This window comes from Buceros rhinoceros, unplaced genomic scaffold, assembly GCF_000710305.1.
Source record: "Buceros rhinoceros silvestris isolate BGI_N320 unplaced genomic scaffold, ASM71030v1 scaffold41138, whole genome shotgun sequence".
NCBI classification, from domain to species: domain Eukaryota; kingdom Metazoa; phylum Chordata; class Aves; order Bucerotiformes; family Bucerotidae; genus Buceros; species Buceros rhinoceros.
In genome coordinates this window covers 1-10786 of record NW_010428148.1, presented here as the reverse complement: position 1 = coordinate 10786, position 10786 = coordinate 1, and the positions used below count along the sequence as shown (strand labels likewise).

Genomic DNA, 10786 nt, shown 5'->3' with positions numbered 1-10786 from the left:
CCCTGCTCTCCCCCAAAACCAGCAGCAGCTCTGCAGCCTGAAGCTGGTACTTGGTTCTCTGCGTATCAGTTGGCTTGTACGTGCTAGTGCTGTGTGGCAGAGGCTTTGGGGGAAAAACCCAGCCATGCTGCTGAAAGCTAATTGTTTGATCCAAAGATTCCTGGTGTTAAAACGATTTTTCAAGTGGTTTACATTCAGCCAGCCTTGAGGTGTTTCCAAATAGGTTAAAGATGTAACTTTCATTTGCACTTTTTTTGCCCTTGCCTAATGTAATTTAAAGCTAGAATGGAAGTACTATGAAAAATAGATGTTGTTACAGCTCTCTGAGGACAAAGGTGGCAATTTGTTATGTTGACAATTCCTCTGTGCAGAGAAAGAGTTGTGTGAGACAAGAGAAAAGTTCCTGAGTATGAATACTGAAATAGAAGACCTGAAAAAAAAAATTGGCTTAGAAGAACAAGAGCACCAAAATCTGCTTCAGAAATATGAGGAGATAGTTTCTCAGCTGCAGCAAGAGAAGGTAAATACGAACTATAAATTAGTCTAAAAATAGACTCTAATCCCAAGGACTGTCACTAAAGGTTCTCATTTTGGTACACGTGAGATTGCTGAATTAATAGTATAATCTGTGGAATGTACAAGTAAGTGTTGGCCAGCAGAAACTGTGAGGGCCAATAGTTCCAAGAATCATAGCTGATATGATGCGTGTTTTGATTCTTCCTGTGGATTTGACCTAATTCTTGCGCTTTACTTTTCGAACACAGCAAATTAGTATTTAATTTCTGGTAAACTATTGCTAATTCTAAAATCTGTGGTACTCTGGCACCCAGGAGTCATCTGCATCAATGCACCAGAAGTTACTGGAGTTTCAAGATGAGGTAACAAATGAGAGATGTCTTCTTGAAGAAGAACTGAATGAGACAATCAATGAGCTGAATAAATTACACATTAAGGAGAAGAAAGCTGAAAAGCTGGTGAAGCGGTTGGAACAGGAAGTCAAATCTCAAGCTCTTGAACTTGCACAGATGGATGCCAAGTTGAAAGGGTTTGTGAAATAAACTTTCTAAAGCTTTGAAAGAAAAGGTGTTCAATCAGCCTAAAAGTGTCTGAGCCGAATTCAGGTTTCAGAGAGATGTATGTAAACAGATCTAAACTTACTTTTTGCTGGTTATTGATTGATTATTGATAGTGTTAGATCATTATTGCTATTGATAATGACTTGAATTGGTTTTATATTGTCTTAATTGAAAAAGATTTAATTAGCACGATGAGGCTTGTTTGAAATGCCAGTACTGTTGTAATACGATGTTCCTGTGAAGGGTAAGCTGTATGCCTCTTGTGTTGGATGATTCTGCCCTGGAAAGTGCAATGACTATGAAGGATTTTCAAGCAAGTTGTTTCTTCTTTTCACATACTGAAAGTTTAGTATTAGGTATTGAATCTGTTCTTTAACTATATTGGAAAATGATAGCAGGAAAATGCTTAGTTCAATCTGCTACAAAGATGCTTTAATACTTGAAGTTGTGGCAGAGTAGTTAATGGTTTGTCACTGCAGCAGTAAGATAATTGTAAGTGCACGCTCTCTGTAACTGATAGGAGCACTGGGTAATGTGTTCAGACATGCTTATCTCCAGCTTGGGACGCTGAATTACTATTTCAGGAAGAATGCTGAGTTGGAGGAAGCCACTGAAAAGCACAGCAAAGCTGTTTTGCAAATCCAAGAAGAGCATAGCAATACATTGCGCAAACTTGGGGAAACTGTTGCTGAGTTTGAAAGGTATTTAATTCTCATTAAGGTCTAGAATGGGGATTATATCTAAGATGACAATAGAATATGATGTTTATTCATGTGCCTTGGTACAGTATTAAAGCAGAGGATTTGGGATGGAGTTATTTGATGGCATGAAGAAATTATTCATTCCTTTTGAATGCTAATGGCATGCTTGGTATCTGCTGCAGGACTGGACTTTTCCCAAGTATAACCCATTAGGATACTCAAGTATTCTTGAAACACAATGAGAGTCGTGACTAGTGATGGTGTTTGTTTTGCACTAAAATCTCTTGTAAATAGGCTTCTTGTTTAGGCTCAAAACTTGCACTGAATTGAGTTTATTGTCCCGCAGTTCTCGCAGATCGTGTCTCTCAAATATGCAGGTTGTAGAAGTATTTAAACGGCGATACTGTTAGTGCCTGGTGTGCCAGGCACCCATGCAGGATCCACTGGGGTATTTGCCAAAGCAGGCTGCAGGTGGTAGGTTTCTTGATGTTTAAAATAAGCTTTAGATATAGTAGGTCTCTCGTGGTTTTCAAAATAGGCACCAAAATGTGAAAATACCTGTATTGCAGAACTCGTCATAGTGTTACTGCGTATGGCTTTGTGGAAATGTATCTGATTTCACTGGTGTTTTTTTTTTTAGCTTTAGGTATCAGTGCTGTATCTACTGATTATAAAATCCTGTATACTTGTTAGCATGAGCTTCTTGTATTGCTCTTGAAGGGCCTGAACATGTCAATCTGTATCTTGCCTAAAGTAATAAGACTTTTCTTATTTTCACTGTAATACCAGCTACAAGATGACAATAGCTGAGGAAATACGCAGTCTTAAACTGGAGAAAACCTCTCTGCAAGAAGAAGTTGCCAACCTTAAAAGAATAGGTCAAGAAAATCTACAGCTGCTTCAGGAAGCAGAATACACTAAAAACAAAGCAAAAGAAGAATGTGCAAGGTAATACAGAGGCACTTTTCGTGAGGCTGAAGAATGCCAGCTAAGGCTTGCCTTCTCAGCCAGAACTTAACCTGGTGCTTTACCTGAATAAATAGTGATATTTGGTGTAAGCTTAAGTTTCTTCCTTTTCCCAGTGTAGAATGTTGACAGAATTTTTGAATGCAGAACGTTTAAGAGAAAGAATTCATTAAGTTGACATGCATTACAAAACTGCTCTGTCCAGTCACTTGCTCTGACTTTAATGTGGAAAATAGAAGAAAAGGAAAATACTTACGTGAAATATGTTGGATTAATGTTGTTATCAGTAATATCAGGTACAGTGACTGTTCCACAAATAAGAATTGGAGGGGCAGACAAACACTTAATGTGGAGCTCACCCTTTGTCACTCTACTCAGGATAACATGTCACCAAGTTCTGCTAACAAGCAGTTGCCAGCTGACCCCCTGTGAATTGCCACACTGTGGTGAGGTAAAAAAAGGTCCTCTCTCTGCCTAATATGAAGCACCACAGTGCACTTGGTGAAGCAGTGACAGCTGAGGTGTATCAGGCAACTAGCTGAGGACATGTTTCTCTGACTGGCGAACAGCAGCTTAAAGGTGGATGTTCTCCTTACAACTCACCGGGCAGAGCATGAGAGCATCCCTGGCTGTGGGCGGTGTGAGGAAGGGGAGGGAGTTTGATCTCAAGAGGTTCCAGTGTACAATCGCCTGTGTTAGGCACCGGTTGTAACTGCCCGTATGTGAATTCCAGTACAGAACACGTGTATGTGCTGAAGATTTCCTTCCCTATGCCTTCTAATGTATTTCCTAGCTCGCTTCTGAAGTTGAAGCTGGATTGAAATTACCAACTAGGCTCTAATTGTTTTAATTGTCATGTGTGCATACATTACTTACTTAACTGCATTAAAATGCTGTTTTGGCCAAACTGAACAGGGCATTTCTGATCTTCCAACTCTATCTCTGATTTATACAATGTCTCTGTAACAGTTCTGCTGTCTTGTTCACCCCCAGCTGGAATATTAAGATTGTGCAAAGGACAGTTACGGCTTACCCCAGCTTATCTTAAAAGACCTCTGCTGCTTAAGATGTTATCCTTGCTTTCCTGTCTCCCCACCTGCTTCATATTGACTTCAGTTTCCATTAGAGCTTATACAAGAAAAACCAACAAAGATTTTCTGTTTGATTTGCTGGTTGTGTGTGACAGGGAAGGGGTTCTTGGCCTCCACCTAGGAGGCCTAACAAACAGCTGATGTTGGAGAAGGAAGGCAATGTTTTTAGGTTTAGAGTGTTTGAACCCTTGAGTACATGCACGCTGAACAGTCTTGACTAATTTCTGCTTGGGCAAAGCTCTGCGTGTAAAGTCTAACTCCTAAAGTGTCTTCCACTAAAAGCTGCTGGCATTAAACACCCATAAATAAGAAATATATGATCTTGCCTTGCTTCAAAACCACTGCTGCATCCTCATAGGAAAAATTAAAAATGTTGTACGTCGTGAACTTGATTACTTTCTGTATTGTTATCTTGTGCAGACCTTCAGTCCTTCTACAGACTGCTTTTCAACCATGGTTACTTGCGTTTTCAGATTTAGAGTAGTGTAAAAAAAAAAAAAAAACCAAACAAAACCAAACCTATTATGAGAGTTCACTAAGGATGGATGCTGTTTTCCTCAGGATGCTTTTAGAAGCCCAGACAAAGCTTGCACTAAAAGAAGCAGAAATAGAGAGAACAGAAGAGTCTTACCTTGCCCAAATGACTAAACTTCAGGAAAAACTGGAAGAGCAAACTGAAGATCTGAAAAGAAAACTTGAAGTGGAAAGATCAAGGTGACTTTTTTCTAACTAAACCTGCATATTATAGCACATCAAAGTTTTAGTGTGAAGAAGTGCTGAGAGCTAACAATGAACATAATGAAACTCCCATTTCTTGCTTTTTAGGACAACCATCAATGAGGATGTGACCTCGAGCTTAAAAGAAGAGATAAAGACCTGGCGGAATCTCTATGAAGATTTACATAACAAAACTAAGCCTTTTCAGGTGTGCTGTGAAGCAGATCTTCATTAGTATCTGTTGATTTAAGGCTTGTACAGTTGACTCAAGTTCTACCCTTGAAGTAAACAAGCAGTTTCCCATTGTAAAGCATTTATCCTGGTTTCTGAAATTACTATCCTGAAGCCAGCAGTTCTTCTCCCAAACCAATTTTTCTTTGTAGATTTCAGTTCAGTAAAACACTGTGTTTAATTTCAAGATGTCTAAAAGTTTCAATATGTATTTCAGCAACAACTAGATGCATTTGAAGCAGAGAAGAATGCGCTCTTAAATGAGCATGGTGCAGCCCAGGAAGAACTGAATAAGCTAAGTGATGCATATGCTAAACTGCTTGGCCACCAGAACCAGAAGCAAAAAATCAAGCATGTTATGAAGCTGAAGGAAGAGAATACCCACCTGAAGCAGGTTAGGGAAATGAGAAGTTAGAAATCTGCAAGCTATTCATTTGCTTGATTCCTTTGTGTGTTGCTCTACGTATTTATAGACCAATCCTGCAAGCTACTTGTTTTCTGTGATTCTTAAATTCCTTGCAAGAGTTAGATTAGAACAAACCACTGGCCTCTAGAAATACTCAGAGAATCACTTTTAGTTTCAGCTGAATGTATGGTAGAGGGATCACCAGTGCAAATAACTCTTAGCTTAGTTTTTGCCTACCTTTTTTGGAGGCTCTGGTCTTAAACTATCAGCTGAAAGCAGCAGCTAAAAGGTTCAGGCTACTGTAATGCTTAGTGGTGTTACACAGCGGTTACACAGCGGTGCTGCTTGCTCTACACCTGTATGTTTGGGTTGGTTTTTAATGCCACCAATAATGGTGTATGTGTGTTTGTGTTGAGCATTAGTCAAAAGGGCTACTTCAGTAAACAATGACGCGGGCTTTTATTCCTGCTCTACATCTAAGTATCCTGTTTCCTTCAGGATGTCTCAAAACTGCGTGCTTTGCTAGCAAAAGAAAAGCAGAGCAGCAGAGATCTTCAGGAGAAACTATGTGCCATTCAGGGCATTAGGCGATTTGATCCTTCCAAAGCTTTCCAGCATGACAGCAAGGAGAACATTCCTCCAAAAACTCCTTTTAAAGAAGGTAAGTTCAGATATTGGTGTAACCATGTCCTTGTACCTCTTAAAGTTACCCAGAGAAGGTAAGACAGTTGCAGTCCACCGCATTTGGGGTGTTTCCTAGCAGCTGTTGGAAGGCTGCATCAGTGGGGCACTTCCAGTGTATGGTTTGCTATTGTGCTTTCCAGTTTCGTGTAACCTGACCTGAGCAGGTGGTATGTTAGGTCAAACAGAAAGTGTTTGGCAAGGGAGCAGAGGAACAAGCGGGTTACAGAAAATCAGCTGGTTTGTGTGATCTGGCAAGATGTGGACTTGGCTTTGCTCTTTGTATCACGTACAAATCTCCTGTCGTACAGCTGATACCTGACAGCTCATTGGGTGGTGGGCAGTGTCTCCTGCATGGGTGGGAGGGGTGATAACAGAGTGGCCAGAGGTGTCAGCCCTAGTTCTTTACCTGCTACCTGGCAGGGCCTTGTACTGCTGTAGGTGTAAAGGGAAAACGCAAAAGGTGGGCAGGTGAATGTGGAGGGAAGGATGGCAAGAGCACAGGGGTGCAGGAGTGGAGCAGTGTAGGAAACTCTGTGGGAGGGTATCGATCTCAGCCAAATTTTCATTTCATAGTATATTCCAGGGTCTGAAATACCAGCTTGCCTCATCTGTGTTGTGCCTTTCTCCTCCAGCAGACAAATAGTCACTTGATGGGGGGAGCAATAGTGGAAAAACCCAAACTTAGTAACATTTTTTCATTGCAGGTAATAAAATTTAATCTCTTCCTGGTATTAAGGAAAATATCAAATCATGAATAAAATCATCTACTACAGAAGACTTCAACAGACCTCTTGTTCCAGGTGAACTTGGATGCTGTATATAATAATGAGTAGGAGTACTAGAGAAATGCTTTGAAAAGATCTATTTTTAGAAATACTATGCTTGCTTATACTCTGACAAGGTGTAGGTGACTCTGTGTTCCAGACTCCTGGTGACATGCTTTAACTCTTGAACCCAGACAGTCATTCACTCTCGGAGTGTTTGTTTGCTGAAGATGCCTAGTTTGTTCTCAGCAGAGCAGCCTAAGTGCAGCAAAGGTGAATAAGCACTGAAGAATAATGATGACAGATGAAATCTTGTTTTGTGAAAGTGGGGTGGGGTTTTTTTTGCATTTATTATACAATTTTTACGTTAAATTAATTTTGCTGTTTATGGTTGCTTCAATATCAATGACAGGAATGGTGCCAAGAAACCCTTTTTCCTCTGTGGCATATACAGAACCAATGTAGAAAACGATGCTGTACAGCTAGTTTTGGTATTGTTGATGCTTTCTGTATGCAGGATGTGCTAGTTTAAATCCTGGGGCTAGATATTGCAGCTGTTAATCCTCAGAAGAGGGTTTTCGGGTCACCTCAAATGGACTCTACTTACCTAAATGTTTGCATGCTGTCCTCTTTCATGAATACTGTGCTCTCTGGGCTCTTAAAATGTCACCCTGTCTCTGTGGCCAGCTGTTGAGTGGTCTGTGCCACGTGAAGGGGAGTAACCGCAGACCATGTCCGAGTTGGGTGGGAGGTACCCACTGTGCATGTGTTCACGGTACAGATCTGAATTTTGGCAAGGTGGGCAGAATCTGTTCAACTGCATCTAAAACTATTAACTTTTTAATGCAATAAAATTTTAAATTAAAGAATTTGTCTATTTCCTTCACAAACTGGGGACAGAAACCAAAACCAAATGACACACAGTAATTGACCTCAAGTCCTTTGCTGTAGTCTGAAATCGTCATAACAAGGCCCAATGGCAGTCTTGCCTCAAAGACGATTTATACTGTTTGAGAAATTATTTAGCTGAACTGTACAATACATACAACCTGCAGTTCCCTTCTCCTACTTGCTCTGAATCACTCAATTCAAAAGTACTGCAGCTGAAGTGGAAGGTGGAACTCTGTGAGGTGTTCCTGTATCTCTTAAAGCCCTGCTGATGGGCGCTGCAGAGACGCTCCAGGCACGCGAAGCGTTGCCTGTGGAATATATTGCCATTGATACTGCTGCTACAAGCTTGCAGAGAATCAGTAATACCTGGGAAATGAGATGGCAAAAATGCATTTTAGTCCAAGGAAAGAAACTGCGAGGTCTTGTCTCTTAATGTCTTCCTTGTGTATTTGAAGGTGTAAATGGGGTAGAAGAAAATTGCAGAGATGTGCATTAGTCTGACTCATTTGAGAACCTGGTCTTGCTAGAAATCCCGATGTTGCACAGCTTGTTTATCCACTGGTGAGTGGTTGTGAAATGAGCATTTGGTTAAACCAAACTCAGTCTGGTGAGTGGCAGGGGAAGAGGGGTGGGGGGTGGGGGGGGGTCTGTAACCAGCTGAAAATGGAAAAAGTAACAGTCTATGGCTATTACTCTACCAAAGTCTGGTGAAAAGCCTTCATGCTAAAAAATGAAAGACATCCTTAGCTTAATGTGTCTTTAAAAACATAAATGAGCCTTTTCTTAATGATTAGGGCAAATGAATGTGAACAGAAGGTTCCACAAAACTCATGACACAGAAATGGGGACCATGAGTTAAGGTACAGTTCTTAACTGGCTCTTGGTGGTGGTGAATGATGCATCTTGGCATCAAGTTAGGGATTTGTCAGAGGGGTGAAGCACACCAAGTGAGGCAGAGTACTGCAGATACCAAAGGCCTATGTTTTTATGATGGCTGTGTACCTCGTTCATACAGCTTTCCTTCTTAAAACTTCCCAGCTCAATTGGCAGCTTTGCCCATGTGTCATTTTCAGTCCTGTTTAGGCTGTAGATAAATAATGTAGAGCAGGCTGGGGAGAAGAGTGGAGCTGACAGGGATGTTCTGGGTGCTCTGTGTCGGCTTTGGTTGACACAGTGGTTTTGCTGGTTTCATGCACACATGAAATATGTATTAAAAACTGTGACCTTAATACTGGTAGCTCAACTGACTTCAAATGTTCACTGCAAGAATCGATTACTGTCATGTTATGGAATGTGCCCTTTTTTGAAAAATACATAATTTAAAAAAATAATTTCTCTGATCACACATCCCACTGTATTGGAGCAAGATCTGGGTTGTACTCAGGTTAAATGTAAAGTGAGAGCTGCTGGAATCCTCAACCTGGCTGACGGAAATAGAGCCCTCCTCCCATTTCCTGTAAAAGGAGAACGGCAGAAGACTAGGTGCCAGTGCTCTGAATTTTGTCTGCACAAGGGCTGCACTTGCTCATGCTGACTGTTAGGCACTAAAAATTTAAGTTCATGCTGAGCTGCTTAAAGTGGTACCACTGGGAATAAACCAAAAGCTTAACAGGATTCAGAGCCACGTGTGATGCAGGGCTTGGATTAGTGTTTTTGGTTTCAAAGGTCAACTGAGCTATTGCTTATCCAGTTCATTGGCTCTGCGGGCAGAAGCGGACGAAGGGACTAAGGCGCAGCTGAACTGCAGCGGTTGGCCAGGCTGATGTAATGGTCTCTCTAGGTAGAGGCAATGCCCCAAATGCTGGTGAAATGGAGCAGGTAAGGCTCGGGCTGTTGCCATTAATAGATTGCTTTCAGCTTGGGTTACAGAATCTAGGGAAGACAGGAGGAGAGACACTAGTCTGTGAGAGTCTGAAATGTGAAGTTAATGAGTGGGCAGTGAGTCACCCAGTGATGCAGTGTGCTTAAATGACTGGTGTTGGACTTCAGTAAATGTTTTGTTTATCTATTCCATGAAATAATAGTGTTTCACAAAGGGAATGTATTTATAATAAAGAAACTGAAAATATAAGCCAGAATGCTACTAAAATCCATGTTAAGCAGAACAATAGACCATATTGTCTTCGGAAGGTAAATTACACATACTTTCTGTAACTGATAAACTGCTAACAGAAATATGAAGATATTTTACAGTTCTTGCTTGAGATTCCAGTGTTTATGTTTTCGCTATTGTTCTCTTGCTCTAAGCCTGGAAGACAAAACTTTTTGCCATGTCACGGTTTTAGTGAGGGTGTAGGATGAGCTGTGTGTTAATTCCTGGAGTATCAGCTGTTTGTTTCCCTTGACTACCAATTAAAAGTATTTCAGCTTGACTTGATTAAAATGGGATTTCTCAGGTGAAGATGTACATGTGAACATAGCTAAAGTAAATCCTGGGCATTAATTCTTAAGCATCTCCTGAGGTTCAGTCGTGTTGATGAACGGCACACAGCCTCGGCCTTCGGGGGGGGTCAGAAGTACCACGGTAAAAAGATTCATAGTACATGAGGAACTTGCATGTAGAAAATAAACTTTGTCTTGTAAGCATAAAATGTCCATCTCTGGGGGAGTGCTGTAAGCACTGAGTGCTCTGTTCTCAGAGGCCTCCCTCCTCCCTGAGTTTACCAGTTGCTTTTACACAAAACTATAGCAAAGGCAGAATGCACTTGTTCCATCATTCTAAAAAAATTGGAATAATTTCTGAAATATATGTGCCAGAGCTCTATGAACAGTACCTTTGGTCCAGCTATTACCTGTTCCTTTATCCCCGACCTGAGATCGCAGTTTCAGTAGGCAGATGGGGTACGGGTGCACCTCTGCCCTTGCTGTGATGTCCTTAAGGCTAGTGCTTGGTCCCTGGTAGTGGTGTTGCAGCTGCCAGCCCTGCAGCGGGTGAAGGGGGGTGCTGCCTGGTCCCTGTCATGCTGGACTGGTGCACACAGATTCCTCTCCACCTGTGGAACACTGAGCATGTAACACGTAAATCTTTGGGCCAAGGGTGACTCGCTCCCTTCTCTCCCCTGAGGAAATGAAAAGCAGTGGTTGGTGTCGAGGCGGCGGTTCTCAAAGCCTGTTGGAGCTGTGCCCTCTCCAATGTCAGCGTTCACGGGGGGTGGTCTGCAGCAGGCGCTCGGCCTGTGCTAAAGCACCCTGGTGCTTCGCGTGTGCTTCGACCCGCGGCCGTCACCTGCTGGGGGTTTTGATGCTCAGCTGCTTCCCG

The 10786-nt window shown here is 41.7% G+C and overlaps 1 protein-coding gene across 1 annotated transcript in view; it reads left to right on the top strand.

Moving 5' to 3' along the window:
- Nucleotides 1–5907, top strand: part of HMMR (hyaluronan-mediated motility receptor (RHAMM)) — a gene marked incomplete at both ends in the record, with an annotated part of 12302 nt that extends 6395 nt beyond the window's left edge. Inside the window, 8 exon segments of the mRNA XM_010142169.1 lie at nucleotides 372–520; nucleotides 831–1045; nucleotides 1661–1777; nucleotides 2567–2725; nucleotides 4396–4548; nucleotides 4660–4759; nucleotides 5000–5176; nucleotides 5687–5907. Of these exon segments, the coding sequence (XP_010140471.1) occupies nucleotides 372–520; nucleotides 831–1045; nucleotides 1661–1777; nucleotides 2567–2725; nucleotides 4396–4548; nucleotides 4660–4759; nucleotides 5000–5176; nucleotides 5687–5907 (1291 nt within the window).
- Between the last annotated feature and the right edge of the window lie 4879 nt (nucleotides 5908–10786).